Source organism: Cyrtonyx montezumae, unplaced genomic scaffold (assembly GCF_038088225.1).
Source record: "Cyrtonyx montezumae isolate F1298 unplaced genomic scaffold, pur_monq_1.0 scaffold_14, whole genome shotgun sequence".
NCBI classification, from domain to species: domain Eukaryota; kingdom Metazoa; phylum Chordata; class Aves; order Galliformes; family Odontophoridae; genus Cyrtonyx; species Cyrtonyx montezumae.
Window position 1 is genome coordinate 3662799 of NW_027071870.1, and position 25860 is coordinate 3688658.

General features: G+C 37.7%; 1 protein-coding gene across 1 annotated transcript; it reads right to left on the minus strand.

The window, feature by feature from the left end:
* Window positions 1–551: 551 nt before the first annotated feature.
* CFAP69 (cilia and flagella associated protein 69) lies at window positions 552–24148 on the minus strand. Its single transcript, XM_065731291.1, is given in 24 exon segments — window positions 552–911; window positions 2000–2104; window positions 3004–3090; window positions 4035–4229; window positions 4936–5012; window positions 7067–7204; window positions 7750–7942; window positions 8846–8927; window positions 10063–10181; window positions 10641–10759; window positions 11454–11618; window positions 12040–12256; window positions 12724–12845; window positions 12947–12995; window positions 14817–14940; window positions 15626–15803; window positions 15914–16063; window positions 17867–17965; window positions 19399–19475; window positions 21409–21518; window positions 22501–22566; window positions 23825–23887; window positions 23968–24108; window positions 24110–24148. Coding segments are annotated over 24 exon segments (2850 nt in total). The 3' UTR covers window positions 552–776.
* Window positions 24149–25860: the final 1712 nt, after the last annotated feature.

The following is a 25860-nucleotide window of genomic DNA, read 5'->3' on the forward strand; positions in this document are numbered from 1 at the left end:
CTGCCTTGAGTATGGTTCACAACATAAGAAACCATCCAGCCTGGCAAAACTAATTAAGGGAGATTGACCACTTAGTGAACACAGCACGGCTAGAGTGAAACAGATTTCTTATTGGAAGGAATACGAGTAATAAACCCATGGAATAAATAGAATTGAATGACCAGTTAAAGAACTGTGAGACATCTACAAAGTAAGGAATATTTCAGCTAGTGTCCCTAATGGGCCTGGAGGAACTGCTGGCACAGATACACTTGTTAGTGAGCCTTTAGCTGAAGTCCCAGTGCTAAAGGCAGCAATTCAAGAAACAAAATGACTTGAACAAACACCGTGTGGGTACTTTATCCGGTGCGGGTATGCCACCCAGGAAAACGAAGCACTGGGTATATTTAAGTGAAGGTTTATCACCCTGCTCAAAGGAAGAGATACTTAAACCACAGTGTGTGGTGTGCGTCAACAGAAGATGGAAATCCAAACAGCAGACCTACTGATAGTGGATCAGGGCAACCTGACACCAGAAGACAAAATCTTTAGACTCAGCATGCCTTCTTCATACTATGCTATAGAGGATATCTTATTAGCATGTCATCTCCATGCTTACATTAGTTACAAATATAAAAATAAACATGATTTTACTCTCAAGATGTTGTATGCCATTTATCAAAACTATACAAGGGATTTTATCTGTACCTGTAATACACACACAGTTAAATACTAAAAGCACTGCTCAGAACACTATGTCCTACGAGTACCTAATCTTTCTTGATGAGTCCAACGTTTTAATTCCTTTTGTTCTTTTTTGAGGCTCCTTCACAAAAAGATGTCTTTTTAAGAGCGAGGTCTGTAGCAGCCAGTGGTCCTCCAACTAATTGTGAAGGTGTGCTTTCAACAGTTACTAAGCAACCAGATCCAATCTGAAAAGCAAAATAAACGCATTGCTTGACATCTGTGTTAGTATTTAAAACAGGATGAGACTTAAACCATGAACTGGTCATCACCCCTTTATTGCCTATACAACACTGGTCTTCTGAAAATATTATTCACTTGGCAGAGATGCATGCTGAAATTTCCTAGGTCTACTCAAATTGTTCTTTATAGTAAATTCACAAATTGTTCCCATTGATACAAAGGAAAAGATAGACTGGTTTTATAGCTTTATGTGCTTTGCTTTTCTGCTTTCGTGCCTGATCTTACTAACAGAAGAAAAGAAAATTAACCCCTTATTACAACAGAAGTTTGCTGAGCGGTGTTATTTGGATTTGTACATAATATCAGTCACTTTTTTTTTTGTTATATATTAAAACTTAAAAAAAAAGTTTCTCTGAGTGCAATTTCCTGTAACTACTGCTCCATGAAAACTCCAAGACTGAAGGAAACATATTTTGTCCAGTTTCACCGACACTCTTAATACTGAATAGGTTCGTGTCTTTTAAGAAAAATCCTTGGGTGATACCTCTATCTTACAGCCATGATCTACTGAAACAGACAGTGCTGCTCTTTGAGTGTGCGTGGCTCATTTGTCTGGTTACTTGACGTTGACTGGTTTGCACCAACCATTTTCATCTTCCACTACTGAAGATGTTGGGCAAAGAGAAGATTTTTCCACAAAAATAAACTGCCAGCAGCGTGTGACATTTGCAGTAACTCTAAGCAATGCAGACAAGGCATTTCATCCGGTGTTGATGATACACTATTTTTCCTAAAACACTCCTCCTGAAAAATGGTTACCTGCCTCCTTTTTATCTACAGTTACTGCAGCACTGACTGCAGAAGACATTTTCTTGTTAAATTCTCTCCCTCCAAAGAAATGAGTTATTTTATCTTGAAGCCCAAGTCACTAAAATAAAATCTGACATAGTGTTTTTCTCTACTGGCAATTTTCAGAACATTCGTGTTTATATCTTCATCTTCCAGATGCTTTCTGCAAAATATTGCTGATTAAAAGTCTTCCTTATATATGCATGCAACTTAATTTTTCCAGCCTACATCCTGTGTTACTTACTGTTGTGCCAAGGCCTTTAATATCAGTAGAATGGACTGCTCCACTTTGAGTCTTTGATTTAGATTTGGAAGCCTCTATTGATTTTTCCTGAAGCCTTTTTGCTTTCTAAAGATAGTTAGAAAAAAAAGATAAAATTGTTTTAATCAGAATGAATTGTATTGTTTGCATCTGTAAGAAAATACAGAAACAAAATGACAAGACATATGAGGTAAAAATCTGTCAGCCTTTCACTTCAAGTTCTCTTCCTCTGTTTTGTGAGTGTCTCATACTGAGGACCTGAAAACAGAATAAGGGGACATGGCTTCACAGTGGTCAGAAGTAAAGAATCATTTACTGAAACTTGCAGGCTTTAATCTTCCTACTGCAGCTTGGTATGCTGTTAGCTTTGATCCCCATGAGAGCACGCTGTTGCCTTTTGCTCAGTATGTCATCTCCCACGATCCCTATGTACTTCAGATTTACACAGCTACTCAGACTCCAGGCTATACAGAGCCACAAAAGCTTTTATACATCCCAGAGGTAAGTTATCACATTTTATTTTCTTGAATTTCACAAGGTTTACATCAGCCCATCCTTCAAGTTTGTATGTATGGCCACCCTACCTCACAGCGTGTGGATTGTTTCCTCCAGCTCGGTGTCGCACATGAAAGTGAGAAGAATGAATGCTTATCCAATATCCAACCACTAATGAGAACATTACAGCATTACTGTCCTGCATATATACATATATATATACACATGTATGTATGAATATGTACATACACCATAAACCATGTTGATCACCAGTTTGTGTCTATAATCAGAACAGTAAAGGTATCAAAGATTGCATTGCTTTGCCAATACAGCTTATGGTTCATTCCTCTATGTTTGTGTGAACATAAAATCTACTCCATCTTCTACTTGAATAACCTCATCATTCATTAAGAAATAAATTAGGAACATCTCAATTATTATAACTACACTATGACTGTGCATTTTGCTCCATCACTCAGATTTTTTTTTACCTTCAGTGCTTCATAGTTTGATGTCCGAGTTAAGAAATCTTCCCAAGATTTATTTACCATTTCTTTCTGTTTATGGACGGCTTGAATCTGTAATATAAAGGAGATCAACAAAATACAACAAAATCCTCTTTCCGTGAGCTTTCCTCAGTTCTTTGCTTGTGCTGTTAAGATCGTACGTCTGTGCCCCTTTGGCCACCTTAGCTCATCCTACTCACTTGAATTTGAATGATAATGCTGCAGTGATATAATTTGTCCATTAAAAACTTCAGGTATGCACCCATTTAAAACAAACAAACAAACAAACAAACAAACAAACAAAACCTTCTCTTCTCTGCTGCAAGCTAATTTTCCCTAGATCTTTCAGGACTGTTCTTGTTTTTGTATACACATGCTCTCAAATGCTGAATGACACAGTTCAGGTGACAAAAGTGCATGTGTGAGAATGCATACGGTCCCTCCAATATACAAGCATGAGATTTTAGACATCTGGACCAACTGTTCTTACTTCTCAGAAGAGAGGAGAGGATGAGACAGTAGGCGAGTGACAATGCCTAATGCTTGCCTTACACACACAGCTGGACAGTGTTTGTACCTGTCTGTTTTCAGGATGCGAGGAAGAACAAAGCCCCACTTTATGAAGTAAGGAAGCTTTGTGAGCATTCAGCCAAGGGAGTTTAAAACAGAGGTTTACGTTTCATTTTAGGAAACAGATATGTTCACAATGGGTACTTCAAATTGTTATCTGCTACAGACAAGTGCAACTCTTACAGTAACATAATTATTATTTCTCATTATTGCACTGCTGATACATCACTGATAACACCATTTTATTTTTCACGTTACTCTTTAAATTGTGAAACAGAGAGAATGGGGTTAATTGCATTTAATTCAAATGTTACTTCTGAGAGGTTAAAATATCTTAAAGGAATGTACCCATCTGGGATTCTGAATATTTTACAACAAGAAAATCTTCATGTAAGTTGACCAAAAAGTTCTATGGATTTCACTTGTATAAATATTCTTTGTGTTACCTTTGTGTATGTTTTTTTCTCCTCTTGGATTTCTTGGTGATACTGATTTTCAAGCACTTCAGTCTGGTAAGCAATGACCAATTTTCCAATATTTTCTGACACCCCTAAAATAACTTTCAGGAATTCCTCATCTGAAGCGGTAGGTCTGAATTCTTCCTGTAGCTCTGCACACACTTCACTCCAAACTTCACCAACCTGCAGGTGGGATACACACAGCACACTATCTGACATCTCTTTTTTCTTTACTGTCGTTTAACTCTGCAGTATTGTGTTCAGGGTCAGTAATGCTATGCCAAACTCATTCAGGGTAATCTGCTCCTAAGCCCACCCAGCTCTCAAAGTCACTCCATAGACTGAGTAACAGGAATCCTGATAACTACAGAAGAAATAGAAATACAAGGTACCAAATTACAAGAGCGAAGAGTTGAGTTTTGATGGCTTTTTTTTTCTCCTGTAAACTCTCAAATTGTGCATGGTATCAGAGTAAGCTGCAATATGAGACATAAACGGAAACTGGAATTATCCACTAAAGGTCACGTCTCACTAGTTCCCGAACATCTCCCTCTTTTGACAGTATGGATGGGTACTGAGAGTGGGTACAAGGATGGGAAAAGCCTTCTTCAGAATGTGTAATTACTGATACCTTTAGTAGCAAAACTCATACATATGCTGACCCTGCTGCACAAAGAGGCAGGCCTCTCCAGCTCCTTACCCCTGTCCTGGCACACTCCTATTTCTTGAGCTGGCAAGCAGTTAAAGCTGTTTTTTTTTCTATAAAACAACAGGTGATTTGTGACATAGGTTACAGCTTGTGAAGTGTATTTCTTTCTCGTACCCTGAGATAATTTGCTATTCTTGCAAGCATATATTCAGTAGCAATACTTTCTTCCACAATACTCACCTTGAAGTCAATGTACCGCCGTATGATAGCAAGTGTGACAAAATCCTTAGCAGACAAACCAGGCAAATTTTCAAAACCTGAAGGAATATTAATCATCTCAGTAGTGACAGTAAGATCAGTTTATCTTAAAATATAACAGTCCAAAAGGGACACCATCTTATTTATTATATAATCATATGCAAAATCTTCATCAGAAGTAAATCCGTCAGCACCTCTCCCAATCCTGAGGAGGCTTTGGTGATAAAAAACCTATTGTTTTTGGTGAGAGTTTAATCTTCCATTAAAGCAGAGAAATGATTGAGTCTACAGATCACAATTTCTGAAGAAGCATTTCAGCACAGAGTTTGCTTTAGCTGTGAAATATCCATGAGGAGGATGGTTTTACAGGATCTCCAACACCTTGGTTCAAAGCTGAGAAATGAAGATAATCTCCACCTCCTAGAGATCTGAGCATAGTGAATCCATTTAAAAATATATATAATGAATGTATGTTTGAAGGAATAAAGAAGAGCAGCATGGTTGCTGGGTCCATGCCTCGTATTTTTTGTATGCTGAATGTTTATTCTACTCAGTGCTTTAAAAATCTATTTCTACATAGCCTATGAAAGCTATTTCCAGATTTCAACATACCATCTGTGTGGTAACTGGAAACATAGCATCAGTTTATTACAGCATAATTACATCATGTTTTGAATTTAAGAAATTTCATAAATGAAGATCAGTTAACACTGGGACCCCTCAGTTACAGGCTGTTATGAACTATAACTGCACTAAGAAAAAGATGGTGGAAAAAGACTATAAATATTCTTCTCAGTCTTATTCACTTCCACATCATTTCAGTACTTCATAGGAGACATGAAAAAGTATGTAAGTAACAGAAGAAGAATGTATCAATACAGAAAAAAGCTGGAACAAAATCTCATGGCTTTTTGGTTTAATAAAGTATTCAGCTGTGGTGATCCAAATTAACATAATTAATGCTAATAAGAATTTGAGTTAAAACAGAGAAAGAAATGGCTATTGTTTATTAGAGAAACTGAAGATGTTTTCAAATCAGTTGGTTCCTAGGGTAGCCAGGGAACTGGCTGAAGCAGTCTCAGAACTATTACTATCTTTGAACCCACAGAGGACAGATTTGAGAAGGACAAATGTAATGCCTAATTAAAAAAATAATAATAAAAATCAGAAGACAAGGAATAGTGGTTGAATCCAGTTTTTGTAGCTAAATGGTAACAGTGGAAACATTAACATGAAGTAGTAAAAGAAGACCTTGCCATTCTGCCTGTTCCTTTCTACAGCCAGGCAAGAAGGCTTATCGTGTATCTTAACTTCAGTTTGGGTTTTCAGGCAAAGGTGCAGTGTCTATTCATATTCAATGGGCAAACATAATTATGAGAGACTGCAGCAAATCAAAGCCAAAGACTGGAGTGTAGATTAATCTTGCCAGTTTGAAAACTTATTTAAAGAACACAGAATGCAATTCAGTAAGGACAAATACAAAATTCTAAATGTAGAAACAGTCAGCTGGTCAGATCCAGATGTTGGATGACTGGAGGCTGTACAAGATCACACATCAAATGAGGAAATGCCATCGTGACAATAGCAATTGTTATACTAATGCCAGTGTGGCTATTTACAAGATGAGAAACATAGATCTATTTGTCTGTGAGGCTTCTGCTGGAGTGTGTTCAGTTTTGGGACATGACAGATCAAGGAGAATGTGAAGCAGCTGAAGAGACTGAAGGAAAAAAATGATGAAAATAATCAGAGGCTACTCTAGAAAATGAGAACCATGGGTGGAGGCTGCAGAATGTAGTATTTCTAATGACGTGGAAAGAGTTAAAATATGTGAAAGACACTGCATGGGAAAATAAATTACAGAACATTTCACTGAAACTTTAGAATTGGTTCTAGGAAAGCTTACTAATGGTAAGGGCAGCCAAACATTGGTGAAGTCTCCATATCACAAGAGGCTTCTAAGAACAGGATGAACAAGTTCCTAATAATAAGACAATTGATGATGCATCCCAGAGTTTCCTTTCATCTTTTAATAGATGCTTGATTGACTGCCAATGAACAAGTTTTGTTTAATGACAAATATGACACTGTGAAGGCAATTCATTTGTCTTACCTAGCTTGCACAATAATAAATAAAGTTTTGCCCGTATGTTTTCTGAAATCTCTACGATGGCAAAGCTGGGACAGCTGGAAGGTGTGGGGATGACCTCTTGCTCTTTCTGGAAGCTGCCAGCAATGGGTCTCTTCACATCTAAACATTTCAAAACAGAGAATAGTTGAAGAGTGAAGAGGGCAGTATGATTCCAAAGCCATTGAAATAAACGGAAACGCTAGATTTGTAATGAAAAATAAATAAAATAAAATAAAATAAAATAAAATAAAATAAAATAAAATAAAATAAAATAAAATAAAATAAAATAAAATAAAATAAAATAAAATAAAATAAAATAAAATAAAATAAAATAAAATAAAATAAAATAAAATAAAATAAAATAAAATAAAATAAACAATGCCATTTTTGGAAGGAATCAAATAATTTTCCAGCGTTAGAAAACCAGGTTAGGTTCCTTATAATGGTTCATTTTCCCCTGCTAATGTAGGAATCGCCATCTAGTGGCCAGACTCCAATAAAACATATATGAAGCATTCTGGCTCTGCTAAGAACTGCAGCATAAACCTATAAATATTACAACTTACTTTCATTATGATTCTGGCATCAAAAGCAAATATCACATATATATATATTACATTACTGAGTGAAGCTGCTCACAGTTTCACATGCATAACAAAACTTACCAGCAATCCTTCCATATCGATCACGTGGGACTCCCAGGTCCAATTCCTCCTCTCTCCACAGCTGTATTAGCAGCTTAGCTGCTGTTTGATCTTTCTCCCCCCGCCAGGTACTGATGTGAAGAATGGTTTTGGGATTGTCACAAAACTCACCGAGGATCCCAAGAATTATATTGCACAGGTTTTTTTGCTTTAACTTAGTGAAGAGAAAGGAGAAAGAAAAGTTTCAATCTGCCATAGCAAAATATTAATCTATTCAAATTTATATATACGTATATATGGAATCCTGTAATATGTGAGGAACTAAAAGCTTTTAATCAGGTGTTTAAACTTTTAATCTTTGAAGGTTCTTGCTGTGCAAAGTTCCATAAGTGAAGGAACACAAAGGGAAACGTGTAGGAATGTGTGAGATGCCTGTGTGCCAAATTAGTTAGTGGGTGCCCCAGGCTCACATGCAGAAGAACTAAATGTTTTTGATGATGTGCTTCTACCAAGATTTATTTCCATAAGAAGCAGATTCAGAAGGCCGAGGCTGAGCAGTTCCACAGAAGATCTATTTTATTCTGTGGCCAGATCTTTTAGCTGCAGGAAAATCTTCAGCTCTGTGAAAAGGCTGAAGTGAAATGCTCGTGCCAGACACAAGCCATACAGCCATAGAAGTAGCTATTATGCTACTTGCAGCTATTATGTTGCATGTACAAAGTAACTTGACACATCAAAACTTTCAAAGCCTTGAAGCCCATCCTAATTTTTCTAATTTCAGTACAAAGAATGGATGTACTTTTCTAAACAGACATGCCATTCAAAATAAAGCATAGCTTGAGTTTCCTTGCAATATATATAAATATTGCAAATGGTAAATAGGTAAATTTAAGACTCTCTGCCAACTGCTTATTTAACAAAAAAGATACATGTAAAATCTGTCCAGTCCCTTCTGAGCAGATACCCTGGTGTAAGGATTACCTTCCTATCTCAGGGAATTACCTGCTGTCCTTCTTGTCAGTGCTACAACATTCTTAGCAGATACCATTAAAAATACAGTTCCCCATGTTGTTTTACTTCTCTTTTATTTGGTAATAAAAATAATAAAAATACCTACTGCCAGCAAATCCAGAAGGAGAAAAATGCCCTGTTGTTCTAGAAAATAATCCTCTGCAATGTAGCATCCAATGACGCAGGACCTTAAACAGAAATAATTTCAGTGTGCAGGAACACGTTTATGTTTTAGAGCATTTTACAAATATTTCATTTCTTTTTACTGAATTGCGTAAAAGTATTTAATAATTTTATTAAGTATTCAATAAGCACAATACCTCCAGGGAGTAGAAAAAAAATCATATACCTGCCCTTGTGTATTTTCATTTCACTGTATAATTAAGTACAACCCACTTCACCACAGTTTCTTTTCCTGTAGGTGGCACACCATCCTCATAAGCAGCCACAAAATGAGGCAGGCTCACTACAAACTGGATTGGAACAGATTTGAACTAAAACTCAGGAAAAGATGCTAACACTCAGCAACATGATATCACTGATCTGGCTCACTGCAAACGTATGTAAATATTCTTGCCAGCAGAATCAAAAGAGTGAGACAAAATAGACTTTCTATGGGCAACAGGGCTGGCTTCTCCCAGCTTAAACCAATCATAAAAGCAGCAGCACTCGTGATATTATTGCCATCTTCCATAATTTCTGGATTTTAGGATTAGTGCAGAGACTGAAGGGTTTCCATGCATCATTGAGCTGTCTGTTCTCCCACACAATTACACTATTTAGCTTATTTATCAAACTCTGACTTAAAACAAATTAACTTTCGTTTCTCCTCCTGTGCTTTGGAGTCCTAAACAAAAATTTCTCTGATAGCCATTTTTGACAAATTTCTAGTCCAATGCATAGGCAATTTGCATCTGTTACAATGCCTGCACCATTTGTTACTAACAATGGTCCATTTTCAACTTGCATTTACTCTTTTGAAGTAGTTTAGAGGCTGTAACCTCAAACTTTTATCCCAGAATGTTTTGTGTAGCTCTGCATTGAAGTGTCAGGACATCATCCTGCACAGGGAGCAATACTGCTGCACAGGGAGGCAGGGAGTCACATCATCATGCTGTGCCCCTCTCTAGGTAATACATACTAAATATCTCTGCCATTTTTGTATTCATTTTTAATTAGCCAAACTATAATTTTTACACGTTTTAAATGGAAGAAGGACCTACAAGTGCAGAGGATGGCCGCAGACAAAAAATATTATCATACCACAGACAAAAAATCTGTGATTTTGAACAGCCAGCACTGCTAAAACACTCCTTTACTAACCACAGGCAGTCAAGTGCACCGAGAAGGAGACGATTGTGGCCCAATCCACTGTGTAACTTCTTTGGATCCATCTGAATGAATGAAATAAGTATATCCACTCCTTCATAGCTGAAGAGCTCCTGTTTAAAAAGAATTAAAGCAGTATTTTTCTGAAATAATATTCACTAAATAGCTACGTACAAGAAAATAAAGAAGACATTTAAAATTTAAAATATATATACTGTAATAAATTTGGCCTCGTGGTTAGAGCACGATATATTTTTCATAATAAACATAAGAAAAAATAACTTTTCAGTGCTTCTTAACTGATAATCCCATTCTGCAGCACATTTACATATTTTCATTTAAAAATATGTCAGTTGGCAATTACATAGGTGAGACACTTGCTAAAGGATTTCTGAGTGATTGCACTTTTGTCTGTCACTGTCACAGAAAGCAGTTATCAACTCTGACTTCCTAGCAATGAACTACAATTGCAAAAAAAAAATACTATTGACTTAAAAAAAACAGAACAAAAAAAACCCAACAAGAACAACAAAAACTATTTCCTGTGCAGTCTGAGGTAGAAGGATACAAACCTTTCTGTGGACGTCATTTTCACAGAGAACAGACAAAATAAATAATATATTAGCCTGGATTTCCAGAGTAATGGCATCATCTTTTCCTTTGAAATTGTTTGTTGTGTACTTTAGGATATCTATAAATGAAAACATTTTTTTACATGTGAATGTTCTACACATAAGTTAGAAATCAATATGATAAATAAGATCTGTAGCTTCTTTTGATCTCGTTAAAATCTGTACATTTTCACAGGTTTTTTTGTTTTTGTTTTTGTTTTTCCCCCACAGGAGTTCAATTTCTTTCTATTAGAACATATCCAAATTCCAAACGATCTTACCTATTTGTCCCTTTCAGTGTAACTCTTTCACAGAACGGGAGAATTTATTATTGTAAGGGAAGAACTGAAAATATGATCAGAACTTAAAAAATAAATGCAATAGTAGGAATGTGTGACTGAAGAAAAAGAAATCTAAATTGCAGGAAGAATGGTTATGAAGTTTTATGCTGATTTTAATCTCTATAATGTTGTTTACAAAAAGGTAAAATGGTTTTAGTTTTCTTTTATTCTTAGGAGTTGTGGAAAGCCATGGTGTAACAAGGCTTACGAAGAATCAGACTCACGACAGGATTTCCTATGGACAGTGCAACCAACATGCAATAAATGTGGTGTAGTAACAGAAAGAATAGGGACAGCTTTCGTTCAGTTAAAAATCAAATTGCTTCTTGGTACACACAGCTAAGTGTGTTACCAAGTAGCTGTAAGAAAAGGAATGAAAATTCTCAGTGTCTAAAGAAATATACAACTGCAAGCAATAAAAACCTTGCTTTACCCAGTAGCTGGCTGATTGCACCCTGGTCACACAGATTCAGGTTCACAGCATCATCATAAAGGGATACAACAGACTTCAGCACTTTCAGACTATAGCGCATCTGTGCAAGTTTGTTGCCACGACCACCTGTTCCATGGAAACTGTTACCTTGACCAAAGAAAGGATCTGCAGAGCAAACGGCAGTTATTTTCTTGTCAGAGACTGCATGCTCATAATAATAATGTCCACAGAATAAATAAATAAATGAGGTCTTGCCAATGCAAGTAAGCTAAAAGAAACAACAAATATCTTACTGCTAAAAAAGCTTCTTGTTTGAAAGAAGCTATTAAGAAGCCATTCTGTGAAGGGCTATACTATATGCAGAAAAAAAGTCTGATTTTGATGAATGTTGAAAATGATTACAACATTTTTGAATTGTTTACTTCACTAGGTTAGTAAGCAGTTTCCAAAACTTAAAATATGACATATGTAAAAAGGATTTATTTCAGGTTCACAAGTTTTCCTTTTTTTCTTCCTGCCAGCAAAAAGTCCAGGTGAGCAGTGTGTTGAGGTAACTGTGGTATGAAAGCCATGAACATCTACTGACCTTGACCTATGCACCATTGTAGAAACACAAGGAGAAGAGTATTCGCTTGGCAAGACAAATATTTGTCAACTAACAAGGGAGCCACTGAAGCTAAAATTGCAATTGCGTGAAGCTGTAATTCCTCATATTGGGCAGCAGACCAGTCATGAAATCCAGGCTTTTTATGTGGTTTTACATAATAAAGCAGAGCTGGCATCACATCATTTTCACTGAGAAGCTGTAGACTCAAAAGAGAAAGAGACAGCTTACCGGTTTCACATGCAAATAAGAAAAATCTTTATAGTTTGCTTTATCTATCCTACACTAAGAAAATCATTTTTTATTGGGAAAGGATGTCAGAAACAGTACAAGTACAGACAGGCTCTGTTTATACTCTGTAGCATTCCCAAAGCCTGTGGTTTGTAAAACTTTATTATGCTCTTCAATTGTATTTCAATAATGCCTTGCAGTCACTTGTCAGCTCATTTTTCTAGCACGGCCTAGGCTTGCAGCTTCTCTAAACAAAGTGCATGCTGCTTTCAAACTGCAAACTTGGTTTGAAGCTACATATGGTGTGTAGTTTTGACTTTGTAATTTAGAGAATAGTTAGTTTCAGCACTATGGACTTACTGGACTGTGTCAGATGTGTCAGTTTTTTGGGTTTTTTTTTTGGCTTGCTGCATCTTCTGTTATCTGAGAACTTACCTGTACAGCACATGGGTCTTTAGAAAAGATCCCTATAATGTTAAACAATAACTTCTTCATCTCAAAGTCTTCATGAGAGAATGTCAGTTTAAGACCTTTTAACAAGGGATTGGGAATTTTAACTGTGAAGGAAATAGATATGTTAACAGATAGATAACAGAATTATGACAAAATCTCAATTAAAAGAAAAAATAGTGTAATTTCACAGTATGAAATCTCTTACCTTCAGTAAACGTTGCAAGTGCTATTAACAGCACTGTAAATCCACTTTCCTAGTAGGTATTCAAAATAAATACATTAATTAAAATAAGTGGCAGTAAAATTAAAACCGATCATTTAATTTTAGTTTTTATCTTTCTTCAGAACATGGAACTGAACGTATCCTATAGCAGAATATAGAATTTTATCAGAGTTCAATTTGGACACATTGGACTGTACAATACTAATTAATCACAGAGCAGAGTGTACGATTATTTAAAGCCATGGCTCACTCAGTGCAAACCCGAACTTGTATGGGGAAGTCCCAAACACGTGTACTCACTATCTTAATTTACACAAGAAAAAAAGTATTTGCAGTACTGAGGGAGTTGTGGGTTTTTCTTCAAAATGCACTTGTGCACACAGAAATTTGTACATCAAGGTCACCACAACATATATTTTCAGTCTCAGTGCTTTACAGGTAAGCTGATGAAAACTGTACGTATGAGCAACATGCATTTACAAGTATATTGCTCCTAGATGACCAGGATAATTATGTCTAACGTAACTGTGAACAACATGAGTTGTCCGCAGAGCACACTAGAGACAGAAGAGCTGTTTCTCAGATGATTAGAAGCCACGTAAATGCAGTTAGTATGACACTGCTCTTCAACTACAGAATACGTTCGCTTGGCCTCAGCACTCAGGCAAACTCACCACAGAGCCTTCCACCAGCACAGAGTAAGCAGAGCTTACAGAACCCACAACAAACATTGCCACAGAATCAAGCCATCCTATCAATTTTGCAGCAGTCCCTTAGATGCATGGCAGACAAGCTGGGCTTAGTTTTCCTTGATCCAGCTCTGAAAGTTTTTCCTTGCAGTGAAACGGGACACTGTTTATTTATTTTTAGTCCGAGGACTTAAAATACCACGTCCCCACTATTTTTTCTTGCAGGAAAAAAGCTGCCCTGTTTCTGAAGGCATGTAAACAATTTGATTGCTTTAGACATCAAGTATCTCACTACAATAGTATGGCAGACATTCCTTAATGGTTAGTGATGTAATGAGAAAAACCAAACGAAGAATCTGTAATCTTTACAACAGCATATAAAAACTATTTGATAATACAGTCAAATGGGACACTTCTACTGAGGTTTAGACATGAATTCCCTGAAAATAACCCATTCCTGATCAGTCAGGTGATCAACACAGATAGTAAACTGATTGCTTAATCATTCTGTTTGTATGCCCCAGCTCTAAATCTCAACCGTAAATCAAGAGAGTAAAAGAATATTAACAGCCATAAGAAGTCACCTTCTATCAGATTCCTCATGAAAACTCTGGAATGAAAACTTCCCAGAGGAAAACAATGAGTCATCTACTTTTTAAGCAAGATAATGCACTTAGGGCTACATTTACAGTTTTAGAGAGAATTTATCTGCCTTGTTAACTGGATCTTTTCAATACCTTATTTTGTGCTTCTGAGATAATTTTTGGAGGGCCCTTCTTATGAGGCAAAGGTACTTCAGTTGAATTTGTGCTACCTGTATACATCTGGTATGCTTATGTCTTCAGACAACAAATATAATGTAGCACAAAACTCACTGTTACAGAATGGCATATCTGAGAGTAGGTACAGGAGCTAATTTTGCAGACTGAAGTGTTAGCTAATTTCCTAAGTACCAAATAAGGCTGATGCTAGCATGTCAGGCTAATGACATACAGATTTGCATAGAAGAAATGGCAGGAAAAAAAAAAAGGTTTCAGACCTAAGAGCTAAGCACTGGAGACATACTGGAGTATAACAAACAGAACCTTAACAGTGAAAACTATTAAGTACACAATAGAAAAGGAAAAGCTGTTAGCCTTAAAAATGTAATTACAAATACTTACAATCATAGGCGCTGCAGAGTTTTCAGCTACTAACGTGGCAATCACCAGGAGGTCGTTCCTAAGCTGACGATCGTAATGGCGGAAACCATGTATGAGCAGCTCCACAAATACTTCCTTCAGTGCACTTAAAATGAAGTGAAAAGCATTTTAATCTCTCCATATTCTAATTTCAGACAGCTCTAAGTACAAGAAATCCTCATTCAGCTTCATGCTTTCAGAGCCTTGTTGTTCAACAACAACAAAATATGAAATGGATTCTTACGTGTACTACTAGAAACACAAATTAAGCACATGTGCAAGGTGTGTGTTTGTATTTCAGGTTGCATCTTCTAATATGTGTGCTATAATGACTTAATTGAAAGACATAATTCATACTCAGTTGTGGATGTTGTTGAATGGTTATTGAGAAGAGATGATATAATCCCAAATAGAAAAAAAGAGTGTAACTCGCTGAGGGAGAACTCTTTACGTACCTCAGCAGAGGATTTAGAACAAAGCCTCATATGCCATAACATAGACTTAATTACTAATTATACCACAGAATCACAGAATGGCTTGGGCTGGAGAGGACCTTAAAGATCACCTAGTTCCAACCCCCAGCCATGGGTAGGTTTGCCAGCCACTGAACCAGGCTGCCCAGGATCCATCCAACTTGGCTTCGATTGCCTTCAAAGATGAGGCACCCACACCTTCTCTGGGCAACACGTTCCAGAACCCCACGACCACTTACGATTATGCAACACAATAGCAATGCTTTAGGTTTCTCCAAAATTACAACAGTAATTCATATCATGCTTCACTTTACTTACTGTACACATTCCAAGCTACCGAGCTGATTAACAACTTCTTCTTTTGAGCTATTTTCTAGCAGGTTCCATAGGATTTCTGATGAGTGCAACATCAGCTGTCCTGAGGGATCAGCACCATTTAGATACAAACAGAGTCTCCTGGCTGCTTGAGCCTTCATCATATGTCTGCAATTTACTCCTGAAATTATGAAAATCTGAATACTTAATTCTAAGTAGGTCAGTCATTTGTTCTCTAGAACAATCTAGATCAAGGACACTAAGACTGCTGAGAGAACAGTTTGTACTAACCAGAGCTGGAGAGATGCTGGAGAGCTTTAAGAACCCATAACTTCTCAGAAAGTTGATTTTCAACTAATGCTAGAGATAGAACAAGAGTTTCTGCTAATCCTCCCAATTCAGCCATCTGAATCTTATAGTTTGCACTTGTTGGCTGGTAACCTGCACATAGAATGGGTTTTATTATAACACAGTAAATTCAGATTTTTTGTTACTTCCTAAATTATTCATCCTTTATCAAAAAAGGATTGAAATGGAAGTGGCATATTTCCCTAGATTTAAATCAATGGGAAAAAAAGTCTAATAAAACAGCAAGAACTGATTACATCTTAGTATTAACAGTCCTAAAGCATACTCAATAGACTTACTCTCTAGCAGACTAAAATGCTATATAAACATATAAACACATACATTGCTTTCTAGAATAAGAAGAGCATAAGGACATGAAGGTAGAGGTCTTCTTCAGGCCATGCAGTATGTGCTGGTACAGGATATAGTTCTTTACTTCAGTGTCTTCACTAGAATGAATGCCTTCTACTATCATATTTCTTAAAGCTTGTGAATCTAAACTTTGATTTACATGCCTAAATTCCTAATGCATGCCTGGTTTTACTTTTGCCCATGAATATGGGGATCCATATTTCATCACTGAATTACAGAGGAAGGGGAAGCTCAGGGAATTTACAAATTTTATATGCTAACTTGTGAATATAAAGTGTATCTTAAGTAGCTCAAACATAGATTAAATAACGTGAAATTCAGGACTAAGAAATGCAAATAACACACATAGTGAAAGGCAATTTTAATTACAAACTCTCAAAGGTTCTAAACTGATATTATTTCATAAGCAAGAGACCTGTATGGACTGCCCTAGGAAAATATCAGCTCCATTTCTGAGGGATGGTTTCAAAAGATTAAAGGAAATATTAGCAATCGTTAAAAAGTACAGTAGGTAAAAGGGAATATCACTGCAACACTGTCTGGCATGCCAGCATCCAGTACATTTGGCAATTGCAGCCTCCCACATCTCAGAAAACAGAGCAGTCCTAAAAAAATTACAGGCAGCGAGGCAGCAGGTATTATTAAAGGCTTTGGAAAGCTTACATACTAACAAGTTCAAACAGATTTGGAGCCTTGTCCTGGTGAATAGGTGAATAAGAGAGGAGAGCACAGTCACATAAAATGAGGAATGCTTATAGATGAAGAATTTGAATCACTAAGTCAGACTGAAATACATTTTTTTTTTTTTAGTACATCCTATTTTCTAAAACTGGAGAAGAAGAGTAAGATCTCTCTGTATTTTAACATTCAATTATGTTGATGGAACTAATCATAGATATACAACTAAATGCATACGTAACTTCTCATAGGTCTTGAAATCTCACTTGTAAGGTAAGAAAAGACTTAAACACTTCCATACTTCCACAGCCTTGTGAGGGCTGTGGCACTGACTATCTCTTCAGGCCTCCAGAAAGAAATAACAACTGGCAAGAGGGCACAGGAACTGTGGCATCAAAATTAGATGGGCTCTGATCTATCCCTTAGGAGCAACACAAGCAAAACCAGAGCTGCTTCTCTCCAGGACACACAATAGTTGAGAATTGTGTTTCCTTTCTTATAACTCTGGTCCTAATTAGTCTTTTTCCTCCATTACCCACTCTTTCAGAGATCTTGAGACTGCTCCTCCTTTTCTGGATATTGTTTAATCCTAGTTCTTAAATATAATAAATAATTCATTGCACACTGACAATATAATTTAATATTTTGAGTACGTATGTCTGTAAAAATATATTAATTGTTCACTCAGCAATGCCACATATTTAATATAAGAGACACAGTGACAACAGTTATAAAAAAAATATAAAAACAAAAAAAATCACCTAATCAAAACAACCATTTCAAACTAGCTGGGATCGTAAACAAGGATTTCTTCTGATATTTCCTCTTGAAAACACTATGCTTTACCTGGAAGTAGTTTTCTTGGTAGCTCCATGTTATAAAAGCTAATTATACACTTACAGATTTGTATCCTAACTTGAGAGCTCGGCACCCTCATCAAACAACCTGCCAGAAACAGAAAAAACAAAATACAAAGTTATTACAATAATACAAAGTTAATAACTGTTGTAGAAATTCATCATCATTCTATTTTTAGTACTTCTCATTTCCTCTGGCCATACCCCCTACAAATCTTCCTATGCTGCCAGAAGTTTGGTTATACAACACACAAGGAGCAATGACCCCAACACTGAATGAGACAAAGTAGCCTTGGAGGAGTAGCATCAAGTTTATCCAAAAGTGACCTCTTCTGCTTAATGGCTTCAGATCCTTATGAGACAGGATGTTATTCCAGAAAGTACTCAGGAGAAAGCTACTATTCTAAGCTGCTGTCATCATGTCAGACACTCTTCTAGTAGACATGATATGACACAATGGGAACAGAAAAAGTGTTCCTTTTCCACAAGTTAAAAAGAAACCCTTTGAGACCTACCAGGGCCTAGCATGGATAATATAAATAAAATTTCAGATTTTAGTATCTTTTTGGACAGCCTACTCTAAAGAGAATCTGGAACTATCTGAAAGCAATAGTCCATTCCGTTGTCTACCTGGGAATATGAAAACGAAGACTTAAAGATTTCTTCCTCATTGATTTGAAGGACAATCTTTCTTTCATTTGTGACAGGACAACTGTGCTACTCCTGGACTGTTGGAACTATCCAGGGATATCGTGTTATCCATAATATTGATGGAATTTTTTCCATCATGTGAGCAGGTAAGTCACTACTGCTTCATTCTTTACTCTTTTGATCTACAGGACTTGCAATACTTTCTTTGAAAATGACAAGTACCACATTCAAGGTCATTTAACAAGATACTTTGGTACTCAGACATTCAGTGACACTGATATATGAGTTTGACACCGCTTGCTCTAAAGATCTCTTAAAAAGGATAGAAGCTTAAAGCACAGATGCAAGACAACAGCCAAAATGAAGTAGTGCTGCTTGTAAGGCACAGCATTACAGTGAGCCACTGTATTTTGCCTCTGTAGGTGATAAAACTCAGGCTTCCAGGTTTTGAAGGCAGAAAGGGAGAGTTAAGGGTTACTGTTTCCAACTTGTTTACTCCGTCTGTTTTCAAAGATGAATAAAGGGAACACATTCCCCTTATCCCAGACTTCAGTGTTTATAGTAACATATTTCTCAGAGTGAAATGAAATCAAACAAGCTGCAGAAGAGTTTAATTCTTCAACCATACTGATAAAGTTACCTTGCATAGCTTCTGACACTGGCAAGCAGGTCACTGCGAGCTAATCTCTGGGTTAGCTGCACAGCAAAATAAGAATGGTGGCTGAATACTAAAAAGCACAGAGTGCTGACTGAATTATTAATAGAAATGACTTACACCTACTACAGAACTAACAAGCAATCAAAATTGTGATAATAATACAGTTCATTTAATTATATTAATGGCATTATGGCATATCAGTCTACACTCACCAAGTTGTGCAATGGATTTTGAGACTGCTTCAGAATAGTTTACTTCATCTGATAACTTCCTCTTCTGAAATGGTAACCTACAAAATGAAATAAAGAAATGTTACAAGCATGTTTAAAGTACTGCAAAGGAACACTTTAATTAATTAACACCAGAAGAGCTCAACAGCTTTTCTCTTCTTTCATCAAACTTTTTTTTTGCAAATGTGGATGCATTTTGCAAGACAAATACATTCTTTGCAGTGCTGTTTCTACACTGAGAGTTTCAGTTCCATAATTTGGCAGCTTAATTTTGGCAAAAGCAGTATGTATTTCACAGAGAACATTTCCATAATTCATATTTGGTACAATCAGAAATTCTTTGTACAAAGAAATATCATTTAAATGTGGAAGATGGAATCCTAGAACTGAGGTACTATCAAGCTATTCCAGAGTCTCATTGTGAACATATAGAAGCAGAGATGAAAAATGAGATCATATCCCTGGGCAAGACCTCTAGAAATGGATGAAAATAAAACCAAAAAACTGACTAAAAATAGACCAATTACATATTCATTTTTGAAAACAGAATATTAAGAAATATCCAATAACATTTGCAAAATACTCAATTATGACAAAATCTTGTAAGAGTTAAAAATTCCCTAAGAGTACACATCACAATATTATGCTGAGGTCTGTGCTGCTCAGAGTGTAGAAACAGCTTTCTGGTAGGTTTACCTCTGTAAACACAGCCAGAGAAGAGGAGAGATCAAATAATGGAATAAATGTGTGGGGTGGAGAAAGAAACAGACACTCAAAAAAAGTGGGAAAACAGGGAAATAGCAGCAGCTACAGAAGAGTGGAAAATTCTGCTATGAGAGATCAAGTATCCAAGAGGAATTTTTAAATAGCAGCCCCTCCCTCCAGTTGCAGGCTTCTCCTTGTCATACTAAGTAGTGAATTGTGGGGGAATTTCTTTAATACAGAAATTAAAGTGAAACCCAAGGGTGCAATCTTCCAGAATATATTCATTACATAACTGAAGTTGCCAAACTAGTACAAAAAATGAAAGCTGCTGCTCACAACTACATTTTATCGACTTCATGTCCTCATTCTCAGTTTTGCCACGTTTCTGCCACACACACAAGAAAATGAACCTTCATGATGTACTTTCTCATTCTCCACTGTGTGGCAGCAAAGGAAAGCAGTACAGCTGCTCTTCGAAGCAGAAGACAGCTCAAAAATGTTATGTTTATTAAAGGCAGCAACTGAAAGGAAGCTATGTATAAGCCTGTTTGAATACCCAGCTTATTCATTACTGCGTGGCATAATTTTTCTCTTCCTTGTTCTCACCAATTGCAATTGAATACACGAGTAACTGGTTACAAAAAGTCCATGAGCAACTTATTATAAGTTCTTCAGAAAGAAGAGACAGGTAGAGACAGGTATGGGTAACACCTCAATTCTATTCTACCAGTAGTTTGGAGTACAGTATGGCAATGAAGACACCAAGAAGTTTACAGAACATATTTGCAAAGCAATTTGAAATCGTGAATCCTTCAGTTACCATCACATTTCCTCTTTTGCAATGTGGCTTGTCACTTCCCAGAGATTACCTTCAGGTATTTAAGTGTCAGTTTTTTAAACTCATGGAGAACGCTTGTTTGAAACATCAAAACATACTTAACAGCTCAATCTCCTGAGGGCAGCAGCCCCAGAATAACTTAACTCTAGGCAGTGAAGTGCCTTGGGGAATCTTGATTCCAAGTGAGCTGAAGCTAACTATAATACAATTTTGCATGATGAAATGTGTGGCTCCACAGATACTCATCTCCTAAATTGGGTCCTTCATGCCAATAGAAATGGACTCAAGGTGAAAGCTGATCATGAAGAGGAAGGGTGACATAATAGATACCTTGCAGAAGTAGATGCCTTCTATTGCAGGTGCCATACAAATACAGGAGCTCTCTTAGAAAATGTATGAATGTGTTAATAAGTAGTGTTTGAAATCTACAGAAGGGCTTAAATACTTACCCACATAATTTAATAAGTTCACATGCAGGCTCAATGAAAGCTTCTTGTTCATTAACTTTTTCAGCACACAGGTTAAGAATGTCCATTATTTGTGCTAAATCCTTAAGGGGCTTTAAATTTAAAGCTAAGGAAATCCAACTCTTTGTTTTGCTATGAATTAAATGAAAAACTTGAAAACTGTGTCATATTTCAAAGATACAACCAAGAACAACCAAGGCCAATGCCTTTAAAGTTAGAGGACTAAAATGAAGCTCATGAGTCTATACTTAGGTATTTGGAAGCAGCCTTCCTTTTACAGAAGTGAAACTCCCGCAGCTCTCATTGAGCTTTCTTCTCAGCTGAACTCACTGGAAGTTCAGAACTAAGTATCTAAAATTATAGGATAGAAACATCATGGTGTTAGATCTATTTTATCTATTAAATTCGTTGTCTATTATTTATATAATATATCTATTTATCTAGATTTTATCTACCTAAATTGTTTGAAACTGCCTTGTGGTTCTTCAATCCTTTCTTATTCTAGTCCCAGTTGGCTTACTTGGGGTACTAAAATGAATTAAGTATTTGGACCTAAACATACATTATCTAATTTAGAGGCACAAGATCAAAACTGAACTGGTCACTGGATCTTAGAAGATACTGCAAATCATCTTAGTCATGAAAACTGACCGTAAGTGCTTAGCCACAACTCAGTTATGAAGTAATCTGAAAGCTAAAATCATTGTGGCAATTAAGTGAACTGTACGGAATTAATCACATACTTCCAAATGCTCACATTTCCCTCGTACTTCTAATCACTTCCTTCAGTTTAACTGTAAACATTTAAAAGTTTCAGATGGTCAGTCTTTGTTTTTCTTCAAGGACTGTAAAACTGAGACTCCTCTTTAATTTTCTAGCAAATGAATCAGGACCCAGGCATCTTGCTAACCTAACAGCATCAGCTGTATATGTGTTAGAAGATCAATGATGAGAACACACTTTGACTATCGCTGCTCTTCATGTGGAAACCGAAGAATGGTTTGCTGAAAAGACAGAATATTATCATACATAGCACACCACAACCTCGGTATTTTACAGTGGCAAAAAGGATACAAGCCCATTTTCAAAAGACTTCACTACCTTCTTGAGAACTTTCAGCTGCTCGTCTTCCAAATTGCTCTTAAATATAAGAACAGAAAGTAGCTTTTAATTGCAGTTTGCCTTAGAACATTAAAAGATTATATTTGTCCCCTTTAATTTTCCATGAAAGTAGGAACCAGATTAAAAAGTCACAAGACACAATGAAAAATGCTTTGCAGGAGGATTAACTCCTTGATCAAGCCACAAGGTTTAAATACAGGGCCTGTATTCTTGTAACTAGAGACTTTAAAACTTTATCTTTTGTTCTAATGTTTGATCTCTTTCTGCTACATGCTTTGGGATCCTGTGAGAGCATACTACCATAATCAAACCTATGTTTCCCATGACATAAATGTGCATAAATATAGCTTTAAGTTGCTTCGGGTGGAGATCTACCATTAGGACACAATCAGCAAATACAAAGCTAGAAATGGCTATGTCAGTGTGCTAGGGGCACGCAGTATTCATCCCAGCTCTCCTGAGCACCCCCACAATGGCAAGAACACTACACACTGAGGCAGGCCAGAAAGCCACGTCAGATCATCAGATATTCCATATTGGGTAGAGGAGCAACAGACAATATCATCCAGAATATTTTCCTTCAGTCTGTAAGTTAATTCTATCTGTGTCAAAAGGAAAAAAAAAGAGACATGAACTAGTTCTCTGCGGGACGTCTACTTAAAAGGTGCTATGAGAACACCAATCAAGCTCTTGCTTTAAGAATATAAATTATTAAGTTCTTTGATCAAAGTGACTAATGGCATAGTGAATTTAGCCTGTCAAATCTTTTTGTGAACACCAAAGACAGTCTGTGGGAGACTACGAGACACTGCTCTCCTGAGTGCCCAGGCAGTCATGTCTGCTGTTGAACACTGAGCTTTGAATAGTGATCTTTCTGTTAACATCAGTTCCTTGGAGAAATGTTGGCAGTTAACTTGGGGGATTGGACAAATTTCCGGCACACTTTCAGTAAGTCCACATGTATTTCCATTTTTTAGCTGAGGCCTTCAGCATTCTACAGCTCCAGATAAACCAGGAACTGTACATCTAGCTTCTGAGTGAGCATCTGGCTCTTTTGTGAAAGTGCCCGCGTGAAGACGTATAGGGCACTTACTATTACTATTACTAATTACTATCTGTATAGGAAGAGCACTTGCACAGAGAGCTCAGCTTTGCACTCTGGAGCCCCAGCCACCAGAGCAGGTGCCTTCCTGGGGGCAGGTGGCCACGTCACATGTTGTTCTACACCCCGTTCTTGCCAGCGCAGCAGGAACAACGCGTTCTCAGCCTTACTTACGGAGCCTGCGTCCTCCAGCAGCTTGATGGCGTGGCTCAGATCCTCTGGCCGCACCTGCGCCTCCTAGAAAAATCACACTGCGTAGGCATGGCTGTTGGACTGTACTTGCACGGTGCTTAAACCCTATAAACATTCAGGCTCACCTGTACGGCGCCCGAGGCGGCTCTCTGCCGCTCCCCGCCGCAGCGAGAGGGGCCGAGGGCCGGCGATAGCCGCGAGGAGCGGGAGTGTGCCCTCGAGGCGGGCTGCTCGGCCAGGGAGGCCATGGAGGCCATGGAGCCGGCTGCCGCCCGCCCGCCGCAGCGCGGCCTCCGCGGTTGCCATGGCAGCGGAGCGGCACCGCCTCCCGGCGCCCTGGGCCAGGCCCCGGCACGGCGGCCCTGCGCGGCTCAACGCGCGCCGTGCAGATATGCGCGTATCTTCAAAACAAGAAAGAAACCTTACACTACAACTACAACCAAAGCGGTTCTTGCTCTCGCTCTTCCCAGCATGCATGCTCCGCCTTCTTCAGAAATGTGTAATACACGTTGTGTTTACTACTCGTGTGTGCTGTACAGTTCTCCTTCCATCACGGTGAAAATACACAGGGAGGGCTGGCTGACAGACCAGGCTCAAATGGTTATAGGAAACATCAGGCTGGCAGCTGGACACTAGTCAAGCTCCAGAGAGCTCCTTTTTTGGGCCAGCTCCCTTTAATGTTTTGATAAATAACCTGGATGAAGGACTTAAAGGTATGCTAAGTCAGTTTGTGGGTGACACTAGTTGTCACCAAAATGTCTCAGGGGGGTTGGATTTGATAATCTCGAGCTCCCTTCCAATCCCTACAGTTCTGTGATGCAATGACTCTGTGCAATCAGGAGTTGTTGACTCCTTTGAGGGTACCGGCAAACTGGAGAGCTGCATGAAGTCGAAGTGTCCAGTTGTGATGCTGGGAAGGGGCAACCCTGGCTATATATGCAGACTGGGGAACAAAAGGCTGCAGAGCAGCCCCATAGAAAGCGGTCTGGGGGGTTCTGGTGGACAACACGAGGCAGCAGTGACCCTGGCAGCCAGAAGGGCCAATTGTACCCTGGGGTGCAGCAGCACCAGCACTGCAAGTGGGTGAGGGGAGCGGCTGTTCCACTGCTCTGCCCTGCCTGGCCTCAGCTCCAGCACTGGGTGAGATTGGGAGCCACAATATAAGGACACAAAACTGGTATAAAGTGTCCAAAGTAGCCCTTCCATCCTTCTTTTTTACTTAAAATTTTGCATATATTCTCAGATGCAGTCTAATATCTAAGGCCTATGAGGGACGAATCCATTTATTTATTTGAAATTAATCATAATGATATGATTATGGATATATGATTATGATATGATTGCTGGATGAGTGTTCCAAGGATCATACTGCAAATGCTCATTTCCTCACTGTGCACCTTCTTCATAAATGAAGAACTTGGATGGAAGCTACACTGTGCAAGTCTGACTTACAGGGATTCTGCTGCCCTCTCCAACTGGCGAATGTCCATCCTAAAAAGCCTGCAGTCAACTGTGAAAATATTTACTTAACAGTTTTCTATCTCAAACAACAGGCTTCCATTGTTTTCTGTCATATGTACTGTTTCCATTGGGAGCAAATAATATTTGAGACATGAAGTCCATAGTACTTACTTCTGAGAGAACTAATTCACAGTTGTTAACGACTACACCTTACGAATGCTAGCAAAACGTATTTTAAAAGTAAATAATTTGTATTTCTGTTGTAATTGAAGATGTTACTTTGTTGTGAAATTTCAGCAATTTTATTCGTTGAGGTAAACTTCAATGACATCAAACCACGACTTCGTATGCAAATGTGTAGGATAGCTGTGCATTACAAGATTAAAGTTTCGTACCTTAGTCTGCCATCAACCTCCTGTTGACTTTGCTGAGTGAAGTATTTTGTAAAAAAAAACAAATAAAGATTAAGAGCAAATTAAGAAATACATTTTTGAAATAATATTCTGCAAAGGATACAGCTTTCCTCGTGCTTCATCAGGGGGTCTTGTGCCACAGCC